Source organism: Ovis canadensis, chromosome 2, assembly GCF_042477335.2.
Source record: "Ovis canadensis isolate MfBH-ARS-UI-01 breed Bighorn chromosome 2, ARS-UI_OviCan_v2, whole genome shotgun sequence".
NCBI lineage: Eukaryota > Metazoa > Chordata > Mammalia > Artiodactyla > Bovidae > Ovis > Ovis canadensis.
Genome location: NC_091246.1, coordinates 249,431,327 through 249,445,982, shown reverse-complemented (window position 1 = coordinate 249,445,982; position 14,656 = coordinate 249,431,327). Strand labels below are relative to the sequence as shown.

General features: G+C 50.7%; 1 protein-coding gene across 1 annotated transcript; it reads left to right on the top strand.

The window, feature by feature from the left end:
* Positions 1–2,530: 2,530 nt before the first annotated feature.
* C1QB (complement C1q B chain) lies at positions 2,531–10,557 on the top strand. The gene is made up of 3 exons (XM_069579080.1): positions 2,531–3,730; positions 8,278–8,469; positions 9,691–10,557. Exons 2-3 carry the CDS (start codon positions 8,301–8,303, stop codon positions 10,263–10,265), a joined length of 744 nt encoding a protein of 247 aa, XP_069435181.1. The 5' UTR covers positions 2,531–3,730; positions 8,278–8,300; the 3' UTR covers positions 10,266–10,557.
* Positions 10,558–14,656: the final 4,099 nt, after the last annotated feature.

Sequence of the window (14,656 nt, the reverse complement as noted above, 5' to 3'; positions counted from 1 at the left end):
TGCTGGGCTTAGGGGAGCTGGTGAGGGCTTTCAAGGGCACAGGCAAGGGTGGGAGAGGAGCTGGAATGAGGCATCCCAGGGGGCAGGGGGCCTCTTTTAAGACCACGGGGTGTGGGGGGCTCTTAGGCTTCTTTTCCATCAATCCCTCTCTACCAGGGAGGAAAGTGAGTGACTTTTGTCTAAAGATTGATTTATCTATTGGCTGTGCCAGGTCCTCTTTGCTGTGTGCAGTTTTCTCTAGTTACAGCGAGGGGGCAGCTCTCTAGTTGCAGCGAGGGGGGCTGCTCTCTAGTTGCAGCGAGGGGGCATTGCAACAGCTTCTCTTGGGCTCCAGGGCAGTGGGCTTCAGTAGTTCTGACACATGGGTTTAGTTACCCTGCAGCACATGGGACCTTAGTTCCCAGAGCAGAGGCTGAACCCACGTCCCCTGCATCAGAAGGCAGGTTCTTAACCACTGCACCATCAGGGAAGGCCCGAAGTCAAAGACCAGCTGGGCTTCCCAGGTGGTACTGGTGGTAAAGAATCTGCCTGCCAATGCAGGAGGCATGAGATGCAGGTTCCATCCCTGAATCAGAACGATCCCCTGGAGCAGGGCAAGGCAACCCACTCCAGTATTCTTGGGCTTCCCTGGTGGCTTAGACAGTGAAGAATCTGTCTGCAATGCGGGAGACCTGGGTTCAAGCTCTGGGTTGGGAAGATCCCCTGGAGGAGGCCATGGCAACCCACTCCAGTATTCTTGCCTGGAGAATCCCCATGGACAGAGGAGCCTGGTGGGCTGCAGTCCATGGGGTCACAAAGAGTCTGACACAACTGAAGCAACTTAGCAGGTACGCATACATGAGACCAGCTGGCTCTCACTCAGGGGCCAAGGGTCTCCCTAGCTCCTGACTTCCAATCCAGGCATGGCTTTTGTGCATACAGGCTCCAAGATTTCTGTCTTCTCTTCAGAGAAATGATACTACTCTCAACTTTGCATTGGTGCCTACCAAGGGCTGGGTGCTCAGCTAAGCCTTGGACATGCAGGGCTACCTCACTGGCCCCCTACAACCACTCCAGGAGGTAGATGCCCAGGTCCCTGGTTCATATGGGGGGAAGCTGCCTGAGGCCACATAGCTAGAAAGAGGTAGGCCTGGGATTCAAACTTGCAGGGGGCCAATTCCAACCCTCCTGGCCCCAAACCATGCTGCTTCCTATTCTAGGCTCCTTCTGTGTCTACCTCAAGTTCAAGTTCACTTTTCCCATTGTCACCAGCCACCAAATTACTGGAGGGTCTATATTTGGTTGGGCCCAGAGGCCCTTGGGTTTTATCAAATGAGTCTCTCACCCACTACAGCAAATACTTCGTTTCCATCAAGCAGCATCCACAAGCGAAATGATTTTCTACCTCCAAGCACCGATGTCGAGAGAGCCCTCCCAACCTATGGCAGCTCCTGGAACTTGCTGGGCAAGCATCCCTGAGAGGGGCCTCATGTTACCTTGGATGCAGCCTCAGTGAGAGGGCTTGCATCTCAGCACCAGGGATGCCTGGCTCTGAGTCCTGATCTGCCACGAGGATGAGGCACGGGTTCCAGTAGCCACTGCTTGTGACATTCTTCACAGAAGCAGTGAAACCATTGTGCCCCTTAACGTTTAATACCAGGGCTTCCCTGATAGCTCAGTTGGTAAAGAATCTGCCTGCAACGCAAGAGATCCCAGTTCGATTCCTGGGTCAGGAAGATCCACTGGAGAAAGAATAAGCTTCCCACTCTAGTATTCTTGGGCTTCTCTTGTGGCTCAGCTGGTAAAGAATCCACCTGCAATGCAGGAGACCTGGGTTTGATTCCTGGGTTGGGAAGATCCCCTGCAGAAGGGAAAGGCTACCCACTCCAGTATTCTGGCCTGGAGAATTCCATGGACTCTTTAGGCCATGGGGTTTCAAAAAGTTGGAGAGTCCCTTGGACTGCAAGGAGATCCAACCATTTCATCCTAAAGGAAATCAGTCCTGAATATTCATTGGAAGGACTGATGCTGAAGCTGAAACTCCAATACTTTGGCCACCTGATGCAAAGAGCTGACTCATTTGAAAAGACTGATGCTGGGAAAGATTGATGCTGGGAAAGATTGAAGGCGGGAGCAGAAGGGGATGACAGAGAATGAGATGGTTGGATGGCATCACCAACTCAATGGACATGAGTTTGAATAAACTCCAGGAGTTGGTAATGGACAGGGAGACCTGTCATGCTGCAGTCCATGGGATCACAAAGAGTCGGACATGACCAAGTGATTGAACTGAACTGATGTTTAATACCAGTCTCCCCTGGTAGAAGAGACATTCCTTGGGGGCCAGACCCAGGGCTGATTTGCTTGTGGCTCCATCTCCAGTATACGTAGAGGCTCATGATAAATATTTGTTGAATGATAACTTTCTCCCCTCTGGGCCTCAGTTTCCTCATATACAACATGAACAGCAATGGCTGGGGTGACCTCCAAGTCCTGCTCTCCTGGAATCCTATGATGCCAGGATCAACAAGCAACAGGATCAGGTCCACTGGAAGAAGAGGAAGGGATATAAATAAATAATTACCACACTTACAATTCACTTTTCATTATTAGATTACTTTCCGAGAACAAAAAAAGAGCAGGGCTGTAGAAGAGAAGCAAAGCAGAAGAGATGAGCCCAGAAAGGGGGCGCCTGGGACACAGCTTGATACTAACGATTAACCCTGCACTGCGCTTTACAGCTGACCCACCTCTTTCTCCTCCACTGTCCCGTCTGAGCTCCGCAGCACCCTGTGCAACCTGGAAAGCAAGTGCGATTGTGGTCCCATCTCACAGCAGAGGAAACTGGGGCTCCCTAGGGTTCGCTGGTGGCTCGGGGGTAAAGAACCTGCCTGCCAATGCAGGAGATGCAGGTTGGATCCTTGGGCCTTGCCTGGGAAATTCCATGGACAGAGGATCCTGGTGGGCTACAGTCCATGGGGTCACAAAGAGTCAGACACGACTTAGCAACTAAACAACAACAACAAAAAAAAACTCATTTTCTTTGGAATCCTAATTCTGTAAATACAGCCACTAAAATCCTCCTGCAATGCAGGAGATGAGGGTTCGACCCCTGGGTCGGGAAGATCTCCTGGAAAAGGAAATGGCAACCCACTCCAGTATTCTTGCCTGGAGAATCGCATGAACAGAGGAGCCTGGTGGGCTACAGTCCATGGGGTTGCAAAGAGTCAGACAGGACTGAAGCAACTAAACAGCAACAGATGTTTAGCTGCTAAGTGGCAGAGCCAGAATCTGAATCAGGGTTTCTGACTGCAAACGCAGCCCTCGGGCAGCAGGCTGGCCACATCTCCATTTCTTGGAGGAACACCACAGTTCCTGCAGGAGTTCATGAGGTCAGGGGCCGTGGCAGGTGCTCCCCCCAACCACTGTGGACATTCCCCTGGAACACCCTAGTCCCCCCAACAGCTGCTGAGCTGGCGAAACCAAACTGGCCACCCACCCATCCTATTTACAGTAAACCCCTCCCGATTGCAGAAATGGGACCTGAAACTGCCTGACGACAGCAGAAAGCATGAGAGTGGGGTCAACAAGGAAGGAGGCTGGCCTGCCAGGCCCGCGGAGAGTGCCGTCAGGGAGAGGCCCCTCTCATCTCTGAGGAATGAGACTTCCACTTTGGACGGAGAGCAGGAGGCTCCCGGCACCCGGTCCCACTCTGCCCAGCCCAGCAGCCTCAGAGGACACAGGCTCCCAGGTGAGGACGGGGCCTAGCAATAGGGGGACAGGCTGGCAGGACCAGTATGCCGGAGGGTGGTGCTTCCTGCATACAGGGCCCCACATCCTCTGTCTCTGAGCCACTTGGAGGGTTGGACTCTGAGGGTTCCTGCACCCCATCCCAGACCTCAGGAATCAATTCCTCTGGGAGGTCAGCTCAAGAGTCTGCTGCTACCTGGGGCCCCGGGTAATGGGGAGGCATCAGAGTAAAGGCTCTGGGGTCACCGAGACTGGAGCTGAGCCCCGCTTCTGCGTCTCAGGAGCTGGTGATCTGGCCCAAGTGACATAACCCCTCTCACCCTGGATCCTCTCGGGGAATAACAGAACCCTTCAGGGGTGCTGTGAGCCCTAAAGGAGATCAGCTCAGCCTCTGCTTAGCACACTGCCTGGCTCAGGGTATGTCAGAGGCAGAGGTGAAACCAGAACCCAGAATCCCCTCTGCCCACCCAGCCTTTCTCTGACACCTGCCTTCTCCTATTTCCTCGCAGTCTGGTGAGAGAGCTCCGCTAGCCTCTTTCAAGGAGGAGGTGGGATGATGGCAGGTGGAGTTGCGATGAGTTATTAGTTAGCGTTGACACAACTCAACTCTGCTTGTGCAGGAGGGTGTGCGGTCGGTCAGGCACCGTGCTAGAGACCGAGATCCTTCTAGGCTCCATCTCATGTAATCCTCTGGCAGCCCTGTCAGGTGGAAAAGAACTTTGCCAAAGGCTCAGGGAGGTTAAGGTACTTTCCTGAAGTCATGTGGCAAGGTAGCAGCAGAAGGGGAGTTCAAGGTCCAACTGGCCTGACTCCAAGTCAGGGGGAAAGGGGCTGTTGGAGCTGGAGGAGATGGATGATGCCAGGAAAGATGTGAGGGGTGAGGCTGATGGTGGTGATGGATGCTGAAGGCAGAGGGTGGTCAGACCTGCTGAGGGTTAAGTCTTGGCCCAAGTCTAAGATTCAATGGCCCCTGAAATAGGCCAGAACCCAGATCACCCCATTTCCCCACCCCACCTCCAGCTTCCCCAAGAGACCTGAGTCTCATCATCAACCGCTACCCCTACCCCACCACCCTAGCAGCCAACCAGATCTCCCCCTACTCCTGCGCCGCCTGCATCTGACAGACCCCCTCCCTGAGCCCAGCCTCCCAAAGGGACCAAATTCTTTCTTTAGTTTTCCAAGCATCTTCTGCGGTGTCTTGAAACTTGGGGATTCCCAGATGATGCTGATAATTTTAAAATAGCTAATATTCATTAAGCATCTACAATACGCCAGGCTATTGTGAGCCCTAACTCATCTGTCCTCCCACCGACCCCGTCAGTCACTGCTTAGCATGCTGCCTGGTTCAGGGCATGTCAGAGGCTGAGGTGAAATCAGGACCCCGGACCCCCTCCGTCCACCCAGCAATTTCTCTGACGCCTGCCTTCTCTTATTTCCTTGCAGTCTGATGAGAAAGCTCAGCAGAGATTAGGCAGAAGTCAGGATTATCCCCATTTTACAGAAGGAGAAACTGGGTCCAGAGAGAAGCCACTTGCCTAAGGCCCATAGCTAAGAAGGAGCAGAAGCCTGGTTTGGACCCTCTTGGGAGCAGTGTTCCTCTCCTTGTGACCCTCCAGGCCTCTCACCTTTGGTGACACCCCCAACAACAGCAGCACTAATGATAATGATAATAACAGCCATCACGGAACACTGGCCCCGCCTCCAGCACTGCACAGGCCATGCTGTAGCTCCTTGTTTCAGGCCGTTTGGCTCCAAAGCCTGTGTTTTAACCCCCAGGTAGAGAGGCCTCTGGGCTTTCTCAGTGGCTGAGCAGCAAAGAATCTGCCTACAATGCAAGAGCCACAAGAAATGCGGGTTCGATCTCTTGGTCGGGAGGATCCCCTGGAGGAGGGCATGGCAGCCCACTCCAGTATTCCTGCCTGGAGAATCCCATGGACAGAGGAGCCTGGTGGGCTACGGTCCACGGGGTCGCAAAGAGTCAGACAGGACTAAGCAACTGAGCGTGCGTGCAGAAAGGCCTCTTAATGAAACACCCCATGGGGTTTAAACCCAGTGGAAGTGGGTTTGAATCCCAGCCACGTATGGCTGTGTGACCTTGATCAAGGTTCCCAGTCTCTCCACTGCCCAGTTTCTTCATCTGTGAAATCAAAAAGCAGGGGTGCTTTCTCAGGGGGCTGCTGTAAGGAGCAAATTAAATGAAAGAATGACCTGTAAAGCATTTGGCACAGAGCCTGGCACCTGCTAAGTGCCCAATGCATTGATTATTAAGGTTGTCAAAATGTCGTTTGTAAAACCTCTGGCAAGATAAATAGAATGTCAGCCTCTCTTGGGAGCATGACAGAGCCCAAGCTGGTCACTCGTGGCCCTGGTCACGTCCATCTTTGCAGTCCCTCTTTGCCTGGTACCCAGCACAGCTTCCAGCCTCACTCAGGAGTCTGAGCCATGAACTGATCAGGACCAGACCAAGGGGGCTGGGGCTGATTTTCTGAGCACACAAGCCCAAATCAGCAGGTTTTTCTGGTCTCAGGAAGGCCTCCAAGTGCCAAATTCTGTGTTGGCACAGGCACTGTTAGGCAAAGAAGACCACAGCCTGACCACAGCCCTGCCATTAACCAACTCACTGGGCAATTTAGAAAGGGTTGTTTCCTAATGTTTACATATCAGTGTCCTCATCTGCAAGATGGGAAAATAATCACAACCCACTTCTCCAGAGTGCTGTGAGGATCAGACAACAGCAGCTATAGGTCTGAACTAGAGCCCCCAAACCCCGTGACTCTTTCCCAGCCATGGCCTTGCCTGGGTCCTCATGGTTATCCTGGGAGATGGGCTGGGACCACTCTGCTCGCCTGTCTAAGAGCAGGAGAGTGCCCAGCTTTTGTGGGCTGAGGGGTAATGAGGGAAGGCTTCCTGGAAGAGAAAGGCTTTGACAGGAGCCATGAAAGATGGGGAGAAATTGGATATGGGCAAAGGTGGAATGGGCTGCCTCAGAAGGTAATGAGCTTCCCATCACTGAGATGGTACAAGCGCTGGATGGGAAAAGGCCTGGGCAGAGATGCTGTTGAGGAGACTTAACAATAACCTGAGGGTTCCTCAAGAAGTTAAACACAGGATTACCATAAGACCTAGTAATTCCACTAAGGATATACCCAAGAATTAAAAATAAGTATTCAGACAAATTCTTGTATGTGAATGCTCACGGCAGTGCTATTCACAATGAGCAAAAGGTGGAAACTTCCCAAATGCCCATCGATAATAAGTGGATTAACAAGATGTAATATGTCCATACAGTGGAATATTATTCAGCCATTAAGAAGGAATGAGATACTGATCCGTGCTACAATGTAGATGAACCTCAGAAACATTATGCTAAATGAAATGTCAGACACAAAATGCTACATAGCATATACAATTCTACTTCTATGAAATATCCAGAACAGGTAAATCCATAGAGTCAGAAAGCAGAGGAGTGGGTTGCCAGGGACTGAAGCGGGGAGGGGGATTTGGAGGTAACTGACTAGCGAGTACAGACTGTTATTTGAGGGTTCTTGAATTGATGGAAATACTTTGGAAATAGACAGAGGAGAGGGTTATACAATGCTGTGGATGTGCTGAAATGCTCACTTTAAAAGGTTAAATTTTTGTTACAAGAATATCAACTCCGTTTTTAAGAAGGAAGAAGCTAAAGGTTGGACGAGATGAGTTTTAAGGTCCCTTCTGTCCTGAGAAGTGATGCCATGGGCATTGGCCACGCTGACAAGCTCAAGATGCCCCGGGGTTTCTGTCTCATTCCCCAGGATTCTCACCAGGGCCCAGAGCCTTTGGAGGGACCTGAGAATATTCTGCCGGAAGAGGTGGCCTGCTATGCTGGCAAGGTCACTGGCTTCAGCGCCACACAAGCCTGGGTTCAGCCCTGGCTGCAGTCCTTCCTGTGTGACCCTGAGCAAGTGACTTGACCTCTCTGAACCTCAGTTTCCTCTTCAGTGTAGAAACATTGGTTCTTCCGTGCAGGGGTGCTCTGAGGATATAACTGGAAGAAGCACAGGCTGCCCGAATTCAGAAACTCTAATGACTGAGAACCCTTGGACCGAAATATCAAACCACAGCAATCAAGACCCTGACCTCCCTGTCGGTTCTCAACACTCCAGACACTGTGTGGCCTCTGGGCCTTTGCCTTCTGTCTTTTCCTCCTGGAACATTCCTGCCCCAGCCCTGTCTGATCCTTTGGGTCTCAGCCTAAACATCACTTCTCAGAGATGCCTCCCTTGTCTAGAAAAAGTTTCTGGCAGGAGAACGCCCCTCACAAAACCAGCCCTCGGGGCCCCCTTTCATTTCATTTCAGCCAGAGCGCTCCCCACAGCATATGACCAGTTCCATTGACTTGCGTGTTGACCTGTGTCTAACTCCATGAAGGCCGGGACCAAATCTGTCTTGCTCATCACGGCATCCCCAGCACCCAGAACAGGGTCTGGTGGATGAGACACTCAGGGAACAGGAGCAAGTGAAGGAATGAATGGCCAAGACCAATCACATCGTCTTGTCCCCCAACAGGGAGCAGCTGAGACAGGGCCGCGATGAAGATCCCTCGGGGCAGCGTGCTGGTGCTGCTGCTCCTGAATCTGCTCCGTGTCTCTTGGGCCCAGAGCAACTGCATCGGGCCGTCCATCCCTGGCATCCCGGGCATTCCCGGGAAACCAGGCCCCGATGGCAAGCCTGGGACTCCAGGGACGAAGGGAGAGAAAGGTACTGTGGACACTGGGAATGCACGAGAGTCACTCCCCAAGGCCCCATCAGCCACCTCCCAAGTCAGCGGCCCTCCTTAGAGAGCACAAAACACTTGCAAAGCCATCAGCTTGCTGAGCCCTTCACAGTAACCTTGCAAGGAAGGGATTCTGATTCCCACTTTACAGGTGGGAAAACTGATGTCCAGAAAGGCTACTGACTTGCCCAGGGGAGCCCAGTAAATGTTGAAAGTGAAGTGTTAGTCTCAGTCGTGTCCCGACTCTGCGATCCTATGGACTGTAGCCCACCAGGCTCCTCTGTCCATGGAATTTTCCAGGCAAGAATAACGGAGTGGGTTACCATCTCCTTCTCCAGGGGATCTTCCCCACCCAGGGACTGAACCCTGGTCTCCCGCATTGCAGGCAGGTTTTTTTTACTGTCTGAGCCACTGGGGAGGCCCAGTCAATGTTGAGGCTGAGGCCAAACCTTGGCTGTCTTACCACTAAATCCACGGTGGCCACAGAGTCCTGGGTGCCTCCAGGGTAGGCGGCTTCAGCCCTCGGCACTGCTCTTTCCTCACCTGTAAGATGAGGATGGTGCTCTTTTGCAGAGTTGTCAGTGGGTTTAATGAAGCTGCCTGCCCCTCCAACCCCCCGTGTGATGTATGTAATTCACACATCCATTTAACCACAGCCAGCTGCTCTCATCACACAATTTCAGCAAATCCTCACGAGCCCGCAAAATACATCATCCCCATTTTCCAGATGATAAAGCTGAGCCTTGGGCAATGTGAGTCAGTCAAGGGGACACGACTGAGAACGGCAGAGGGGATGTGGGAAACTCGCCTGCCTGGCCCTGAGCCCGCATTCACAGCAACCAGACTCTGCCGCTCTCCTGGAAGAGAAGGCTTTATATCTTGTGCCAAACCAAGGAGGGGTTTGGAGTGGTGGAGTGAGAAAGGTTCGAATGCCCACTTCTAGGTTCAGCAAGACACCACTCCCCACCCTGACGGCCCTTGGCCCCCATTATCACCAAGCACATCCCAAATGTGGAAAGCGGGGCTTTCTGGAAGGAGGCTTGCAGGCCTGCCCATCCTCGTGTTCACAGACGGGACGCAGAGGCCCAGAGGGAAGCAGGGGCCTGTCTGAGGCTACCCAGTCAGGCTCCCTGCCTCCCAGCCCAGCTCCTTCCAGTCCCCATTCATCTCTGGCCCCCTCATTTATCTCATCTCTGCTTTTCCAGGGCTTCCAGGGCAAGTTAGCCACCTCAACGAGAATGGCCAGAAGGGGGACCCAGGGTTTCCTGGGATGCCAGGAAAAGTCGGCCCCAAGGGCCCCATTGGGCCCAAGGGTGTCCCAGGGCCTCCCGGAGCCCGCGGCCCCAAGGGTGAATCGGGAGACTACAGGGCCACGCAGAAAATTGCCTTCTCGGCCTCACGCACCATCAACCACCACCTGAGACCTGGCCAGCCCATCCGCTTTGACCACATTATCACCAACACCAACGATAACTACCAGGCTCGGAGCGGCAAGTTCACGTGCAAGGTGCCCGGGCTCTACTTCTTCACCTACCATGCCAGCTCCCGAGGGCAGCTGTGTGTGGACCTCATGCGGGGCCAGGCAGAGCCCCAGAAAGTGGTCACCTTCTGCGACTATGTCCAGAACACCTTCCAGGTCACTACGGGCAGCATTGTGCTCAAGCTAGAGAAGGAGGAGACCGTTTTCCTGCAGGCCACCGAAAAGAATGCCCTGGTGGGCATCGAAGGCGCCAACAGCATCTTCTCCGGGTTCCTGCTCTTCCCTGATGCAGAGGTGTAATCTGTGGGGCCGATTCACCCCCGCCCCCACCAGCCAAGCTCTCTTTCTCCCCAACACCACCCCCCATATCCCAGCCAAAGCGCACAGGAGGGCTCCACGGGCATGCTGAATGGATGAGTTAATAAAGTTTCCCAGCCCAAGGGACAGTGGTCTAATTCAACTCTGTGTCCCCACAAGTAGTACATAGTAGGTGCTTGGAAATGTTGCTTGAATGCTGGTTGAATGATGGAACAATAAATGACCTCTGAAATGACTCTGAATGATTGAATAATAAATGGCCTCTGAAAGCAGAGTGAGTGGAAGTTGCTCAGTCGTGTCCAACTCTTTGCGACCCCATGGACCATACAGTCCATGGAGTTCTCTAGGCCAGAATACTGGAGTGGGTAGCCTTTCCCTTCTCCAGCGGATCTTCCCGACCCAGGGATCGAACCAGGGTCTCTGGCATTGCAGGCAGATTCTTTACCAACTGAGCTATCAGGGAAGTCCGAACTTCCCTTTCTGAGAGCAGAAGCTCTATCTAATTGGTGGTGACTGGAGGGCCAGGCTTTGTGTCCAGCTCTGTGCCAGCCACACAATGGGAGATGGGGAGGGAACACCATCTGCGGAGCACCTATGTGCTCCAAACACTGGACTAGACCCTTTCTTCCTTCTCTCATTAATCCCCACACTCATCCTTGAAAACAGGCTAAATCATGCCCAATTCACAGAGGAGAAAACTGAGGACTTGCAGGGGTGAAGGGATTGCTCTCAATCCCACAGATGAGCTGGGAGGCAGGTCTGTCCACTGATGACCTGAGAGCTCTTTCGAGACAAGACATCTAGGACCCTAGAGGGGCTTTCTGCATGTAACGCTACATGCCTCCACCCAAAGAGCCAAAGAGCCGTTCCGTAGTCTTACCTGACCTTGGGATCACAATCCTTCCCCTTCTGATTCTCCTCACATGCTCTCCCTCCCACTATCTTCCCAGCCTGACTCAGGCTCAGCCATCCAGTTAGAACACGTAACATTCAATGGCTCCTCTGCTCAGTAACATTCGATGGCTCCCCACGGCCAACTGGACATAATGCCTGCCCATGGGCCTGGCATTCAAGCCTCTCTATGAATTGACCCTCTAGTCCCAATCTCGCCTCTCCTGGATAAAGAATATCTTCACTCCAGACCAGCTGGGCCCTTCCTAACCTCTAGGCAAGATGCAAGCTCTCCTGCCTCAGTGATCTTACGTTCCCCTTTCACTCCACCTATCTAACCATCCTTTTAAACCTCATTCAAGTCACACCTTCTCCCTAAGAGTGGACCATTTCAGCTCTCACAGCCCCTACTCGTCGGACCTCTCTAATCCCAGTCCTCAGTTTTTCAGGTCTGAGCACACACTGCCTTCATCTAGCCTTTACTCATGCTCACCCCATCTCCTGGGCTAAGCTGTGAGCCCCTTACCCTGCTCATCGCTGAACCCCTCCCAGCCCTGCGCCTGCTCTCTGCAACCCCTCATACTAGCCCCACCCACCAAGACTCTCAACCTATCCTGTCCAGAGGCAGGAGGGATTTAAGGCACTTCAGCTCAGTTAGGTTCAGTTCAGTTCAGTTCAGTTCAGTCACTCAGTCCTGTCTGACTCTTAACAGCTCCATGGACTGCAGCACTCTAGGCCTCCCTGTCCATCACCAGCTCCCGGAGCTTGCTCAAACTTGTGTCCATTGAGTTGGTGATGCCATCCAACAATCTCATCCTCTGTCGTCCCCTTCTCCTCCCGCCCTCAATCTTTCCTAGCATCGGGGTCTTTTCCAATGAGTTAGCTCTTTGCATCAGGTGGCCAAAGTATTGGAGTTTCAGCTTCAGCATCAGTCCTTCCAATGAATATTCAGGACTGATTTCCTTTAGGATGGACTAGTTGCATCTCCTTGCAGTCCAAGGGACTCTCAAGAGTCTTCTCCAACATCACAGTTCAAAAGCATCAATTCTTCAGTGCTCAGCTTTCTTTCATACATGACTTTCTCACATCCATACATGACTACTGGAAAAACCATAGCTTTGACTAGACGGACCTTTGTTGGCAAAGTAATGTCTCTGCTTTTGAATATGCTGTCTAGGTTGGTCAGAGCTTTTCTTCCAAAGAGTAACTGTCTTTTAATTTCATGGCTGCAGTCACCATCTGCAGTGATTTTGGAGCCCCCAAAAATAAAGTCTGTCACTGTTTCCACTGTTTCCCCATCTATTTCCCATGAAGTGATGAAACTGGATGTCATGATCTTAGTTTTCTGAACATTGAGCTTTAAGCCAACGTTTTCATTCTCCTCTTTCACTTTCATCAAGAGGCTCTTTAGTTCTTCTTCACTTTCTGCCATAAAGGTAGTGTCATCTGCATATCTGAGGTTATTGATATTTCTCCCGGCAATCTTGATTCCAGCTTGTGCTTCCTCCAGCCCAGCGTTTCTCATGATGTACTCTGTGTATAAGTTAAATAAGCAGGGTGACAATATACAGCCTTGACGGACTCCTTTTCCTATTTGGAACCAGTCTGTTGTTCCATGTCCAGTTCTAATTGTTGCTTCCTGACCTGCATACAGATTTCTCAAGAGGCAGGTCAAGTGGTCTGGTATTCCCATCTCTTGAAGAATTTTCCACAGTTTATTGTGATCCACACAGTCAAAGGCGTTGGCATAGTCAATAAAGCAGAAATAGATGATTTTCTGGAACTCTCTTGCTTTTTTGATAATCCAACAGATGTTGGCAATTTGATCTCTGGTTCCTCTGCCTTTTCTAAAGCCAGCTTGAACACCTGGAGGTTCACAGTTCACATACTGTTGAAGCCTGGCATGGAGAATTTTAAGCATTACTTTACTAGCATGTGAGATGAATGCAATTGTGCGGTAGTTTGAGCATTCTTTGGCATTGCCTTTGGGATTGGAATGAAAACTGACCACTTCCAGTCCTGTGACCACTGCTGACTTTTACAAATTTGCTGGCATATTGAGTGCAGCACTTTCACAGCATCATCTTTTAGGATTTGAAATAGCTCAACTGGAATTCCATCACCTCCACTAGTTTCATTTGTAGAGATGCTTCCTAAGGCCCACTTGACTTCACATTCCAGAATGTCTGGCTCTATGTTAGTAATCATACCATTATGATTATCTGGGTCGTGAAGTTTTTTGTACAGTTTTTCTGTGTATTCTTGCTGCTTCTTAATAGCTTCTGCTTCTGTTAGATCCATACCATTTCTGTCCTTTATTGAGCCCATCTTTACATGAAATGTTCCCTTGGTATCTCTAATTTTCTTGAAGAGATATCTAGTCTTTCCCATTCTATGGTTTTCCTCTATTTCTTTGCACTGATCACTGCAGAAGGCTTTCTTATCTCTCCATGCTACTCTTTGGAACTCTGCATTCAGATGGGTATATCTTCTCTTTTCTCCTTTGCTTTTTGCTTCTCTTCTTTTCAGAGCTATTTATAAGGCCTCCTCAGATAGCCATTTTGCTTTTTTGCATTTCTTTTTCTTGGGGATGGTCTTGATCCCTGTCTCCCATACAATGTCATGAACCTCTGTCCATAGCTCATCAGGCACTATGTCTATCAGATCTAATCCCTTGAATTTATCTGTCACTTCCACTGTATAATTGTAAGGGATTTGATTTAGGTCATAGCTGAATGGTCTAGTGGTTTTCCCTACTTTCTTCAATTTAAGTATGAATTTGGCAAAAAGGAGTTCATGATCTGAGCCACAGTCAGCTCCCAGTCTTATTTTTGCTGACTGTATGGAGCTTCCCCATCTTTGGCAGCAAAGGATATAATCAGTCTGATTTCGGTGTTGATCATCTGGTGATGTCCATGTGTAGAGTCTTCTCTTGTGTTGTTGGAAAAGGGTGTTTGGTATGACCAGTGCATTCTCTTGGTAAAACTCTATTAGCCTTTGCTCTGCTTCATTCTGTACTCCCAGGCCAAATTTGCCTGTTATTCCAGGTGTTTCTTGGCTTCATTCTTCTGCATTCCTTTTCTGTAAAGAACCCAATAGGAATTACTTTAGGTTTGAGGGCTATACAATCTCTACTGTACTTCTCAACTCTGCCCTGTAGTGTGAAAACAGCCCACAGACAAGATAAAAACAAGTGAGCGTGACTCTGTTCCAATCAGTCATTAAGGACGCTGGGATTAGAATTTTACCTAATATTCATGTCACAAAATATTTTTCTCCTGATTGTTGTTTTCAGCCATTTAGAAATATAAAACCATTCTTAGCTAGCAAGCCACACCATCTCTGGGCTGGACTTGCCATTCTGCTTTAGACCCAACTGTGGTTCTAGGCCTGGAAAGAGAAGAGCAGGAACTTGGATGCAGAATTGCCTGATTCCCAAGCCAGTCCACATTCCATTAGGTTAGGTTCCTGCTAGGTTCCAA